Here is a 14,593-nt window from a genome sequence, read left to right as displayed (position 1 = left end):
AGTGTGTGTTCCTCATTTATTGCTTGTGTATGTACAACAAATGCTTAACACTACTCCTTTGATAAGCCTACTGCTCGACCACACTACCACAAAATAGAGCATTAGTATTATCTCTTTTTGCCACTATCTTACCTCCAAGGGGAACCCTTGGACTCTGTGCATACTATTCCTTACTTTGAAATAGTGCATACAGAGCCAACTTCCTACACCACCCCAAGGAGAAACCTATATTAGAGTCTAGTCCCTTCTAATAGTCACAGCTTAGCGTCAAGTCCAAGGAAACATTTGTCTGCTATACAGAAATAGGCTTGCTTAGGAGGAGTTTAGAGCTGACAGACTATGCTAGTTTACAGTTGGATCTAGAGGCTTCCTGGCAGCAGACTAATTATATAAAAAATGTGCCTTGGGCTATAAGATATACTTTTGACGATCAGTGACAGTGTTGTTAAACATAAAATACACCACACAACTGGGGCCAGCAGGTTTATACCTTGCAATCACCTTAAATAAATAGTGGTGTTTGACCCATATGGCGATCTGTCACATGCCGAACAGTCCTTTTCAATTTTTAATAATGGCTGAGATTATTACAGTCCAACTAGAAGGTCATTTAAAGCAAATGTCCTGCAGGAGATGGTCATAAAGGATGTGCTAGCCACATCACTGCATGGGGCCACCTGTAAAGAATGGGCCCGAACAGCAGCTCTTGAAGTTTGCTGTCACCTGCAAAGGTGGAGGCAGGAGAAGGAGCAAACCCATACCAAAGAAAAGCAAAACCAATCGTTTATAAAAAGGAGTCGCACTAGGAAAAAGTAGAAGAAAAAGAACACCATACTGCAGCCAGAAAGCAATCCCCATGCTTGGTCTTTTCCAACTCAACACCAGCCCAATGAAAGACATGCTCAAGAAAAAGTTTAAACGTTACTTGTAGGCCCTACTAGCACAGCAGCAGTGACAGAAATACAAGCATGTTCCATACCTTTGGTGCAATTGAAAGGAATTCTGCTGTGGAACCACAGGACTTACTATGGATGAAAGGGGCATGATCAGAGTCACCAGTTTTAATTTGAACAGAGGAGTACTTTAACTGGTATGTAAAAAGAACAGCTACAGTTATGATTCACAGAAACTAGAAGCTGACAACACCCACCTCCATGGGTCTCGGTAAGGCTCCAAGTGCCTTTACAGTTCCACAGCACCATCTTTCCTATGACATTGCCATTTGGACCTAATTTAGCATATGAGGCTTTATTCTGAGACTGACGATTTTCTCTACAGTTTGACTTTCTGTAGTTTAGAAGTAATGATTGACTACACACTGTAAAATGAGTTGTAACCTCAAAACAACTTTCCCCAAATCCCACAATTGAAAAAAGTTAAGTCCTTAGAAAAGGAAAGTGCCTCCGTTGAAGTCCAGGTGACGTCATGTCTTGCCATGTCCAGTGACTAGCTACATTTCCAACTTTTCTGTTTGCTCAGAGTTTGGGGACAACAGGACGTAGGGGGCCAGCTCCTATTATATCCCCAAAGAAAACGTTAGCAAGCAATACACCAGTCAAGATTTTCTAATGGACGAGAATCAGTTAGGAAGAGGTCATCCTTTCCAGGTCAGGGAGACATTAGTAACCACTGGTCAGTGGCATAAGGCAGTGACCTCTTAAGAATTGTGAGCACTAGAACAATGTTTTTGAACTGTTACAGAATTAGGACAACTTCCACCAACAACCCAACAGAACCCCAACACCAGGGATGTGTCGTCAGTCTCCTAATCCGGTGTACTGGGTACTGGCACCTTAAATACATAGGAACGTTCAGGTTTAAAGGTTCTCTCTCCTCACTCCTTGAAGGTGGTGGATCGGCTTCGGGCTTGATATCCTACTTTTTCTCCTGGGTATCTAGGCTGACCTTGTAGCTCATGAGCAATCTTAAGCCATGAGCTTGTCCTTCAGTTATTTTAGTCGGCCTTTTGTAATCTTCCCAATCTCAAAAGGCAAGTGAGATATTTCACTTCCCAGGTAACAGTAGCAAAGCAGTATCACAGGCTTTCCCAGCAGTAGGACCTGCAATGAGTAAAAACAGTAAAATTGCAGAGATTCTATGCTAGCTTAAAGTGTTATCTCCTGCACCAGTCTAATGACCTACTCTGTTTTGAGCCAACTGCAGCGAACAAAGCACTGGCTGATGTGTTACTTATACGCGTCTGGTGGTTTATTGAGGCTGCCAGACTACCAGATTTGAAGATGCATGCAATCATAGTTGAACAGCCAGATGGTGCTGGACACCAGATTTTGCAGCCCTCCTTCCAAGTGGCTCAGGTGTGATATACATGGCCTTCCATCTGGAAGCTTGCTCATCTCCAGTTTGGAGAGTAACATCGCTACAATACAGGAAAGACAAGGGGGTTGTCTGAAGTCCAGGCAGGGGTAACCTACACCAAGATAAAAAGGAATAGGCGGGATACCTCCTCCACCCATTGGCTTAACTGGCTAGGTAGCTTGGACAACTGATATACAAATGCCTGGTGGACATTGAGCCAAAAAAGGATAATTATTTTCCACACAGATTCACAGGAGACAGTGGACCTTACTACTCAAAAAAACAATTCGTAAACTACATTCCCAAACATATAACAGCAATCCTTCCTACATGACCCAGTTGTGAAAATAAAGGGCCTCATTTGTAGTGACTGACCATCATGTTAGAAGGTAGGGCCAGTAGGCAGTCTTCCTAAATAGGAATATATGAAAGAGTTCCTAGCATAGTAGTCAGTACACTACCTGGGTTAAGATTGTGATACACAGTCAGGTGCACTTTGGTGGTTTCCCCGACCTCACAGTACAGCTCTGCTGACCAGAAACGTAACACAAGGATTACTTCCAATGGGCAGGCATGACTGCTGTGCAGAAATGGGAGAATACCCAAGGCTGCCAGAAAATGTAGATGACCACAGCGGCAGAGCTTCACAGTCACATGTAAGGCTATCATTCCTACAGCAGCAGTCAATCCACTCTCTAGCACTGTCAAGCAGACCAACAACCCTAAATCCTCCTAGAACCTCAAAAGTGTCTTGCCACCAGAGTAATGAACTGTGTGAGATTACCCATGACGGAGGATTAAAAGTCACTGCATTCTTTCAGATGTTCATATTTACCCGAGGGAAGTTCTTGGGATCTTACCATTAAAAAGGAAGATCATTCCAAAAGGTATAAAGTAAAATAAAAGGGGAGCAGACAATATGTTCATAATCTCATCTCGATTGGCAGATAATGTTCTACTACAAAAGCATAAAATAAGTTTAACATGACAGGTTAGGAGAGATGTTTAACACTGCAGCTATAGAATAATATCCATTCTCAGTGTCCAAAAACACAAACACAAATTAGTCCAACATCTTTAACAATAAAGACTTTTACCTGATGGTGTTAACAAATATGATAACAGATGTGCAGTGTTCAGCCAGATCGTTAGGCCAGCTATAACAGAAAATCAAAACTCACCAAAGGAAGGGCCAGGAGTGGAGAATCCCATGGCAGGTGTGCCAGGGGTGGCAAAAGACTGATTGCTGCTTGCTGCTGTGGAGCTCTGACCAAAGGTTGGTGTAGAGGAACCTTAAAGTAAAACAAAAAAAGTAGTCTCAGATTACACATTTTACAGGAATCCACTAGGCCGCCTGAACCATACCTGACCATATGCATTTGGTGAAAAAGAAAGACAAGGTTACTGGCTGTTCTAAAAGAACCTTAAGCCACGGGCCATTTGACAAAATTCAAAGACTAAACTTATTTGTGCTTGCTACCTAGTCCTCCTTATTCATGCTCATTAATGGATTGTTCAATACACCAGCTGATCCTCACCTTCATACAGCTCCAAGTGATATTTCCAGCCTGCAATCAAAGTAAAGACTCACAAGTTCCCCTTCTCTAGTGTCAAAACTATCATTTTAATTTAGCAGACTGTGTGCTAATTCCTGGTACTGCCTTTGAAACCCCATTTCAATAACTGAAACATTCTCAATAACTACACAAACATAGTAGGTCTGGTGTTTCAATTGTTGTGTTACCTAGTGGTGATGTTGTGCAAGAGACCTACTTTTATTTGCATTGTAATTGTTCATTTTATGATTTTTCTTCACTTGATACATTTAACATTTTAATACAAGAAGGTGCCAACACAATTTCCAATAGAAAAGAGCAATACAAAAAGACTACACAATTTCATCTTTCTACATCCACTACATGAACCAGTGATACAATCTATAATAGAAACCCCACACCAGACAGTGAACGAGGATCAAAATTCACAAAAGTTATCCTTGTGCTGGTATTTCTGAAGAAGCAACAATGTCCGTTACCCTCATCTGTCCTTCCTCGAATCCTCAAACAAAAAGGTTTAAAAAAAAAAAAACCTGCTAAGGTGCCTACCCGGAGGGTATAGTTTGATCCCAATTGCAAACTGAAGAGTTGTACATTCTTCTACCAATAATGTGCCCAATACGGTTGGCTAACAAGCACTTCGTAATGACTTCATAGGCTTTACATCAGGAGTAATTACATCAGACAATATATCCAGAGTCTTTCCATTGCAGATAAGTTTTCAGTCTCACTTCACAGGTATGAGAGTTTTAAGTGCCCTAACCTTAACAGGAAGAGTAGCTGAGCAGAGCCGAGGACTCCCCTAGACACGGTTATAGCACAAGAAAAACTTTCCACGGGGTACGGAATGCGCCTCAAATACCCAGAAGCATGTTGTGCAAGAAGGTAAGCATTCCTGCAGGTGGTCCGATTACTACTAAGGCTGGCAGAGCCTCATTAAAAAAAATGGCCATCTTGTGTGCCTGCTCTGTGGCACCCCGATATTTCAAGTTGAGAGAAATTTTAAATAGTTAATCGAGACTAAATTAGCCAGCACAACTCACCTGTAGGAAACAGAATGCTCATGCTCTGGAGGTCTTCCGGGAAACTCAGAGAGGGCAGAAAGAGGTCTCCCCCACCCCCATCTTGATTTCACCTTATGCCTTTTTCTTCCATCACATATACTTCCCCGTCTCTCACTCTTGCTGGTTTTCATCTCGTTTTTTTATAGATCACAGACTATCAGCCAGCACAGCTATCTGGTTTGCTAAAGACATTCTGGGGACTTTCAGAAAGCTGAACGAGGAATGCATTTGGCCTGTTGAGTGCCAATGAGTGTGGTTTGTAACTCAGTTTCTAGCTTTCTATGAGCTGGCTTTATTTGCTTTTGGCTCTCCAGGTTCAGTTTGTTCCACCAGTTGCCTAAAAGGCATTTAATGCATTCTTCCATGAACTCCCTTGCTGTAGACGGCGCCTCTTTGAATGCACAGTACATGTGACAAGAACACGATTTAAAGATCAGGGCCAAATGCTAGGCGCTGTATTCCGAGGGCTCTTGTTTACTTTTCCTTCTGACTTTAAAGTGAAAGGATTTGTGCAATAAGCTTGCTGAATACTGGGGATAGGAAAGAGTTTTTTTTGTTTTTTTCCTGGTACACAACACTTTAGTGAACTGTGGAAGTATTTCAGATTAAATCAAAATTAGGAACAAAAATTACTTATTTCACAAGAGTACTGGAAACATACTTTAATATGATTTAAAAAAAAAAAAAAAATTACACTAGGTGATGCAATTTCCTCACGTTTCCTTGCGCACTGTATCGTTTTCTTAGTAAAACTGTATGTCCGTGCAAATGAAATGGTCATTTCAATTGAAAATGTGTTGTCTGTAATGACCGTGCGCTACCATACCACGCATACTCTGTACCACGCATACTCTGTACCACCCAACTCTACTGCAGTACACTATGCCACTCCAGTCTAGGCCACACCAATCTACTCTGCACAAGGACAGTGTACTCCACACTGCAACACTGTATTCTCCGCCACTCTACTCTGTACTACTCCACTCTGCAATACTCGACGCCACTGCACTCTGCACCACTATGTGCTACTCTGCACTGTCCCACTACTCCATGCACCATTCTAATCTACGCCACAGCATTCTATGATGCTGCACTGTCTTCCAATGAATTCAATGCCATTGCACTCTACATCACTATACTATGCAACACTATGTCAATGTACTCTACACCAGTCCACTCTACTTTGCCACTCCAGTGTATGCCACTCTACAGAACTCCACTCCAATACACGACACTGCCACTCAACAATACACGACACTGCCACTCAACAACACTACTCCACTCTTCACCATTCCACTCTACGGACTATGCCACTAGCTTACTTTTAATCATGCAGAACATTAGCCGCACAGGTGTACAACATGGCAAAAAAAACACATTGGCAGAGCCAAAAGCCCTTGCATAGGCGAGATCTATTTAGCTTGGCCAATGCTTGTGTTTCTTCGTCACTTTTTTTCTTATGCTCTCCTACCTTCTTTCCCCATTTTCAAGAGGTGGGTCCATTTGAAGACCTGCTACAGTTTCTGGTTGGTTTTCAGAAGGTAGGCATTCATAGGGGGTAACATGTTGCAATCACGCAGAGTTTTGAAATGTATTCAGTGTGCATGGGTGGGTTTTTAGGCCCAGTCAAAATATAAATTACATATGTAATTTGCGTATTTTTGCAATTCCCTTATTACATGAAATTCCTGATATTATACCATGAATAAGTACGAAAAACCAAAACGTGTGGCTGCTGTTCACAGTGCTAGTTTTTCATGGCACTTTTTCCCCCACTATAAAATGTCCTTGCATCCAAAATAGATTTGAGAACGCATTTTACACTAAATGCCACATTTTCATTTCACGGAATTACTCAGTTGTACAAAATATTCCTAAAGTTTTGCATAATTCATCGAAAGCAAATTACGTGAATTTTACACCCCCAATCACTGTTTTTATAGTGTGTCCACCTGTTCAGAGAGCTTGGTACTCATTTCCACCTCTGTGAGCTTGTAGAGCACGCACATGTACTCCACGCAGCATTGCTCCTGTCTGGATGTTCAAGTGCTGCTAGGGCAAGACCTGGGAGCAATGTGTTAGGATGTGTCAGATTCAAACACTTTCCTTAAGTGTGGGAACCACAGCTGTTTCTCGTCGACTGAGCTACTGCCAGCTCAGTCATCCAGTAACTGATATGATTCAAACATTAGGCGACATTTGGCTGACAAACCTCAGCCCAACAGAAATAACCAGGCAAAAAAAGAAAAGAGAATATTTTAAAGTACCAACTGAAAGGTAGTACTAAATAAGGTAAAGCTGAGCCTGCAGGGCTTGTGCATCACGAATAGACATGCAGAACCCATGGATCTGGCAGTCCAGGTACTGGGATGTACACAGGGGAACAGCAGTACTGAATCAGGTAGGGTAACATTGAAGTCTATGCATGGCCTGGCCTGTATTTGAAGGACATATGCCCTAACAGTCACGACCCTGGGGTGTACACTAAATTGCCCTAGTATGAAACATGCAGCCATGGAGACTAAGCAAGGTCTGTGCATCACATGTAATCAAGGACACACACTGATGGTAGCCAAGGCTCTGGGCATACTCTAACAAGATTAGCAAAAATACACTATAAAACTGAAGACCATGAAGAGCCTGTGTTATGGGTTTGCAGGGGTAACCCATTTCTCTCTATTCAGCATTACAACTACTGTGGTGGCCATAAGAACTGCTGGCACTCTTTCACCCACTCTGGTGTCTCTGCAGCATGGCAGCTGACTACAAATACATGTGAGAATGTAGTTCATCAAGGCTAGCAGTAGTGAGCCCAAGTCCTCTCTGGGATTTGCATGGCTACAATCCCGGATGCCAAGCAGGTGAGGCCCATGCAAATATGTCCACATAATAGGTATATGTGTAAATAGATCTACAGGAGCAGCAGAACAAGGGTGGACAGAGTAGATATGTCAACAAATAGTGGGCTGGACCGTGCAAATATGCTCACAGATGCAGATAAGGGGTGGATTATATAAATGTATCCACAGACAGAAAAACACGGGATTTAATAACGTACATTTACTTGAACAGTATAAATAATACGTTTGAAAAGACTAGGTAAAATAGAAGAAATAAAACAAAAGCAAGATTAACAAGGATCTTACACCTGAACCCAGGGTAATCTATGGTGCAAGCCAGCCTCAATGAAGCATCTGAATCACTTGTTTTTGAAATTACATGTCTGAGCAATCCCAGGTTTCCGACTTTGATATGGATATGTAAAGTTGCAGAGTTTGAAGACTGCAAGATTTGGCATTATTGGCAAAGCTACAGAAGGATGTCGTTCAGGTTCTCTTGGCTTATGTTTTGGGGGTTGTAGGAAGTTGGCTCTGTATGCACTATTTCAAAGTAAGGAATAGTATGCACAGAGTCCAAGGGTTCCCCTCTAGAGGTAAGATAGTGGCAAAAAGAGATAATACTAATGCTCTATTTTGTGGTAGTGTGGGTCGAGCAGTAGGCTTATCAAAGGAGTAGTGTTAAGCATTTGTTGTACATACACACAGGCAATAAATGAGGAACACACACTCAGAGACAAACCCAGGCCAATAGGTTTTGTTATAGAAAAATATATTTTTTAAGTTTATTTTAAGAACCCACAGGTTCAAATTCTACATGTAATATCTCATTTGAAAGGTATTGCCAGGTATAGTACTTTAGGAACTTTGAATAATCACAGTAGCATTAATACTTTTTACATAAAACCACAATAAGCTGTTTTAAAAGTGGACACAGTGCAATTTTCACAGTTCCTGGGGGAGGTAAAGTATGTTAGTTTTTGCAGGTAAGTAAACCACCTACGAGGTTAAGATTGGGGTCCAAGGTAGCCCACCGTTGGGGGTTCAGAGCAACCCCAAATTCACCACACCAGCAGCTCAGGGGCCCGGTCAGGTGCAGAGTTCAAAGTGGTGCCCAAAACGCATAGGCTTCAATGGAGAGAAGGGGGTGCCCCGGTTCCAGTCTGCCAGCAGGTAAGTACCCGCGTCTTCGGAGGGCAGACCAGGGGGGTTTTGTAGGGGCACCCGGGGGGGGGGGGGTGACAAGTCCACACAAAAAGTACACCCTCAGCAGGCGCGGGGGGCGGCCGGGTGCAGTGTTGCAAACAAGCGTTGGGTTTCCAATGGGAGTCAATGGGAGACCAAGGGGTCTCTTCAGCGGTGCAGGCAGGCAAGGGGGGGGGGGGGCCCCTCGGGGTAGCCACCACCTGGGGCGGGGGGGGGGGGGCCCTCGGGGTACCCACCACCTGGGCAAGGGAGAGGGCCTCCTGGGGGTCACTCCTGCACTGAAGTTCCGTCCCTTCAGGTGCTGGGGGCTGCGGGTGCAGGGTCTTTTCCAGCCGTCGGGATTTTAGAGTCAGGCAGTCGCGGTCAGGGGGAGCCTGGGGATTCCCTCTGCAGGCGTCGCTGTGGGGGCTCAGGGGGGACAACTTTGGTTACTCACAGTCTCGGAGTCGCCGGAGGGTCCTCCCTGAGGGGTTGGTTCTCCACCAGTCGAGTCAGGGTCGCCGGAATGCAGTGTTGCAAGTCTCATGCTTCTTGCGGGGATTGCAGGGGTCTTTAAATCTGCTCCTCTGAAACAAAGTTGCAGTCTTTTTGGAGCAGGTCCGCTGTCCTCAGGAGTTTCTTGTCTTTCTTGAAGCAGGGCAGGTCCTGAGGATTCAGAGGGTCGCTGGTCCTGGGGAAATGCGTCGCTGGAGCAGGTTTCTTTAGAAGGCAGGAGACCAGGCCGGTAGGACTGGGGACAAAGCAGTTGGTGTCTTCTTTCTTCTTCTGCAGGGGTTTTCAGCTCAGCAGTCTTCTTCTTCGGTAAGTTGCAGGAATCTGAGTTCCTAGGTTCTGGGGTGCCCCTAAATACTGAATTTAGGGGTGTGTTTAGGTCTGGGAGGGCAGTAGCCAATGGCTACTGTCCTTGAGGGTGGGTACACCCTCTTTGTGCCTCCTCCCTGAGGGAAGGGGGGCACATCCCTATTCCTATTGGGGGGAATCCTCCTTCTACAAGATGGAGGATTTCTAAAAGTCAGAGTCACCTCAGCTCAGGACACCTTAGGGGCTGTCTTGACTGGCCAGTGACTCCTCCTTGTTTTTCTCATTAACTCTCCAGGACTTGCCGCCAAAAGTGGGGGCTGGGTCCAGGGGGGCGGGCATCTCCACTAGCTGGAGTTCCCTGGGGCATTGTAACACGAAGCTTGAGCCTTTGAGGCTCACTGCTAGGTGTTACAGTTCCTGCAGGGGGGAGGTGTGAAGCACCTCCACCCAGAGCAGGCTTTGTTTCTGTCCCCCGAGAGCACAAAGGCTCTCACCGCATGGGGTCAGAAACTCGTCTCAGCAGCAGGCTGGCAGAGACCAGTCAGTCCTGCACTGAACAATTGGGTAAAATACAGGGGACATCTCTAAGATGCCCTCTGTGTGCATTTTTTTAATAAATCCAACACTGGCATCAGTGTGGGTTTATTATTCTGAGAAGTTATGGTACCAAACTTCCCAGTATTCAGTGTAGCCATTATGGAGCTGTGGAGTTCGTTTTTGACAGACTCCCAGACCATATATCTTATGGCTACCCTGCACTTACAATGTCTAAGGTTTTGCTTAGACACTGCAGGGGCATAGTGCTCATGCACCTATTGCCCTCACCTGTGGTATAGTGCACCCTGCCTTAAGGGCTGTAAGGCCTTGCTAGAGGGGGTGACTATACCTCTGCCACAGGCAGTAGTGTGAGGTTGGCCATGGCACCCTGAGGGGAGTGCCATGTCGACTTAGTCATTTTCTCCCCACCAGCACACACAAGCTGGCAAGCAGTGTGTCTGTGCTGAGTGAGGGGTCCCTAGGGTGGCATAAGACATGCTGCAGCCCTTAGAGACCTTCCATGGCATCAGGGTCCTTGGTACAGTTACAAGGGACTTACCTGGGTGCCAGGGTGTATGTGCCAATTGTGTGAAACAACGGTACATTTTAGGTGAAAGAACCACTGGTGCTGGGGCCTGGTTAGCAGGGTCCCAGCACACTTCTCAGTCAAGTCAGCATCAGTATCAGGCAAAAAGTGGGGGGGTAACTGCAATAGGGAGCCACTTCTTTACAGGGGTGGAGTTCTTGAAAAGCAAAACGAGCATTGAGAAAGCAAATAACCGCTTTAATGTACCAACATGCAAAATTACCACCTTACCGAGATGCAAGCGGACAGATGACTACAGATGTAAAATAGTCCCTGCTGCAAGTGAATGGAAGCAGGAGAGATATATATATAATATTCATTCTCTCTTTCTCTCTCTCCCCTCCCCCCCCCCCCCCCACTGGGCTGAGCCAAGATGCAACTGACAGACTCGAGTCAATGGCTGAATGTGGTTGGTTGTAGAGAGCCAGTGGTCGAAAGAAGCAGATCCAAATACTCCCTACAATATGTTTTTAAGTGGGTAAGTAATTTTGGCAGCTGAACAGTTTAAAAATCTATACATGATGGGAATGCAGCAAGAAATAGTTTGTTTCTAGATCTGGCTTTTATTTCCCCCGTGGTGTCTTGGGGAACCTTGACACTCATGATTTTAAGATGTAAAGGCTTTTAATCTTGAAAGCAGTTCGGTCCCTTACAGATTTCAGGTGACCTAGAGAGATGCCTTCAGTATTTGGTACCTCATTATAAAGGCTACAGCACAACCTTCAAAAGGTAAACGTCTTCATATGTACTGCTATAAGTTATAGTACACTAGTACAGTGTTTGTTTTGCACGGTTGCAGCAGTTTAGGGTCTCAATCTGGATAGGGTTTGGGGCACCAGAACTCTGAAGATTTAATAGTATCTCATCATTTGGGGTATGCTGGGCTAATTGTTGACAGACCTCAAAGCAGTGCCTGGTTGAGATCAGGAGGTCCTGTTTGGCAGATTAAAGGCAACTGATCAATAGGGTTGTGGCAAGAGAAAATCTAACACCTCCAGCAGCCACTGCACCTGAGACCCCCCCCTCCTCCCCCCTCCCCCCCACCCCAAACCTCAGGCAGAGGAGTTTCATCAGTGGCAATGGCGTCCCACACCATCCTCCCCCCTTGCTCCTAAAGCTTGAGTCCACCCATGGGTCCACCCCTGCCTGGACTCCCAATGACACCTGCAGCCTCAACACACAGGACCCCCTGACACGAGCATGCGTGCTCCTGAATGAGAAAACCAGACACCTACAGACACCCCTGCATTCATCACCCCTTGGGACAGGAAAGAGGGCCAAAGGTGCACCCACCTCCCCGAGCACCCAAAGTCGACTACCTACCTGTTTGGGTGCCCCAGACTGAATTTCTAGCCACAGTCTGCAGCCAGTTTGTCATGAGATCCAACCCCCATAGAGAACCACTGGGCACCAAACGCCTTACAACACCTCTGCACCCGGCCACCCGGTGTGAGCTGTTGGTGTGGTTCTGATCAGTCACCAATACTTACCTTTATTCACTGAGACTGGCTTGCATAAGTAGTTTACCCTGTGTTGGCTGAACATTCTTTCCTCCATAGGATAACATGGAACAAACGCTGAAATTGCACTAAGTGTTGATTTCTGAATCTACAAAGTATTTATGTTTAAATGTCTACTTACCTGATTACGAAGTTCTTGGGTTTTGAAACATTTAAAAAGAATTGGGGGGGGGGGGGGGGGGGGGGGGGGGGGGTCATGTAGGCATTGAACAAAGGGGGGGCTGAGGGATGATTATTGGAGTACGCCACATAAGATGCCCTTGGGTTCAGAGATGAAGGGAGGCAGCCGGATGTTCTGTGTGCGTCCTGTGAGGAAGGAGGAGGTCCACTTAAGGGCAGAATGCCGATGTTTTAGAGTCAGTTGATGAGGATGTGTTGAGAAACTGGGTTATAAACCAGCAGAGAAGTCAAGCAGGACCAGGGACATTGTATCCCCACGGTCAAGGAGGGTTCGGATTGTCGTCGGTCGGCAGCAATCAGGGTTGTTTCAGTGTTGTGGTTGGCACAAAATCCTGATTGGGAAGCAACAAGTAGGTGATTTTGTTCCAGGTATTCAGTGTGTTGATGTCCTTAGAGTACGTTGGGCCGGGTTAGGGCGCAGTGAGATACCCTTTGTAATCAAAACATTGTCAATATTTTTTCAGCTTTTCAAAATTAGCGGTGATTGTGTGCTGAGCGTCTGAGAAAGTGATGTGATCAGTCCAGGTGAGATCTGTAATGTGGCTGAATTGTGTTGTTTTCGCCAGAGGTGTAAATGGAGTTGAGTGTACATCTAGCCTTGGGTATGGATTTAGTGACCAGTTGGTTGAGGCGGATTTTTAAGGGAGGAGATGGCATTGTCAACACGAAGATTGAGGTTGCCAAGTAGGACATAGTGGTGGGAGTCGATGGCTAGGGGAGCAAGGAGGTTGGCGATGGTGTCGCAGAAAGCCAGTCGGGGTCCCAGGGGCCTGTGTATGAGGACACCTCATGGTCTTGGCAGTCTGAAGCTGCTAAGTGTTTCAAGAGAGGAGTTGGGTCATCGTTGGTGGTGAAGCATTGGATGGTTTTTCCAAGAAGATGATGGCAATTCCCCAGCCGTGTTTGTTGGTGCGGTGTATCATCTTGTAGCCACTTTTGTTGGGGTGGCGATGTCGGGGTTCAAGGTGGGGATTGAGCCATGTTTCAGTGATGAAGGCAAGCATCAGGAGAGAAGGTGGTGATGGTTTTCCAGATTTGTGGCGTGCTTGTAGAGGGATCTGGTGTGGAGTATGATGCACTGGAGTTGTTCCCAAGTTGTTAGTGGTCTTCTGGGTGGAAGCGGCGAGGGATCCAGTTCAGGCTGGCGGGTCCTCTGTTGCACAAGAAGCAATGGCAGTAAGGGGAACGGTCCTTTGTGTTGAACACAGAGTTGGTCACTGGGTGGCAGGAGGGAAAAGGCTGGAAGAGGGAACCTGCAGCAAGAGAGAACAAGCATATTGCAATGCAATGGCTCTCGCATGTGCTGGAGTTAGAGCTATTAGCGTTGTAAACGCCTAATCCAACTTTCTTGCCACATAAATTGAAAATTTAAAGTAAAACGGTTACAGTGCCACAGCCGCCATTAGAATCAGCTTGAAGAGGCACACAAAAGGAAAAAGAAGTTTGCTCGCAGTCAAACATATCGGCGAAAAGTGCAATTACGCCGAGTAACAGGCCTAAATGACCCAACGCTTGGTAGGACAAAAACCTCGCCAAGGAGGGACAAAGGTAAAACCATTTACCAATGGTAAAGTATTATTTGAAGGGCAAGCCCATGAATGAGTGGTAATGATGGGCGTGGTTAAAAGCCCAGATACTTACCAACACATCGGAAAAGCAGCGCTTGCGGGGCTATGCTAAACTTAAAAAGGACGAAGGCAAAACAGCATTGCAGGAAAGGAACCAGAAAAAGCTGCAAAACAAGGCAGAAAAGAGTCAGTGCAGAAAAAACAAGCGGGAAAATGAACAGAAAACAGCAGGGAACAAGCAAGAAAAGAACCAAAAATCGAGCAGGGGGAGCAAGCAAAGGGCAGCAGAGGTCACACATTGCAGGGCAAGCTGGACAGGAGAACTGTTTGAAGGGGGAGCTGGCACGGAGGGACCTGCTACATAAACAAGCATTGGCAAGGCCAATAGGTCTCACCTATATAAGGAGCTATTGGCTTTGGTA

General features: G+C 45.5%; 1 protein-coding gene across 2 annotated transcripts in view; it reads right to left on the bottom strand.

The window, feature by feature from the left end:
- Positions 1-14,593, bottom strand: part of LOC138286477 (nuclear envelope pore membrane protein POM 121-like) — a 114,183-nt gene that overhangs the window by 16,001 nt on the left and 83,589 nt on the right. For both annotated transcript variants that reach the window (XM_069226773.1, XM_069226772.1), the window contains exon 12: positions 3,498-3,608. In XM_069226773.1, coding sequence (XP_069082874.1) covers positions 3,498-3,608 — 111 coding nt within the window. The remainder of the gene's footprint in view (positions 1-3,497; positions 3,609-14,593) is intronic.

This window comes from Pleurodeles waltl, chromosome 3_2 (assembly GCF_031143425.1).
Source record: "Pleurodeles waltl isolate 20211129_DDA chromosome 3_2, aPleWal1.hap1.20221129, whole genome shotgun sequence".
Taxonomy (NCBI): Eukaryota; Metazoa; Chordata; class Amphibia; order Caudata; family Salamandridae; genus Pleurodeles; species Pleurodeles waltl.
This window is presented reverse-complemented; position numbering and strand designations above follow the sequence as displayed.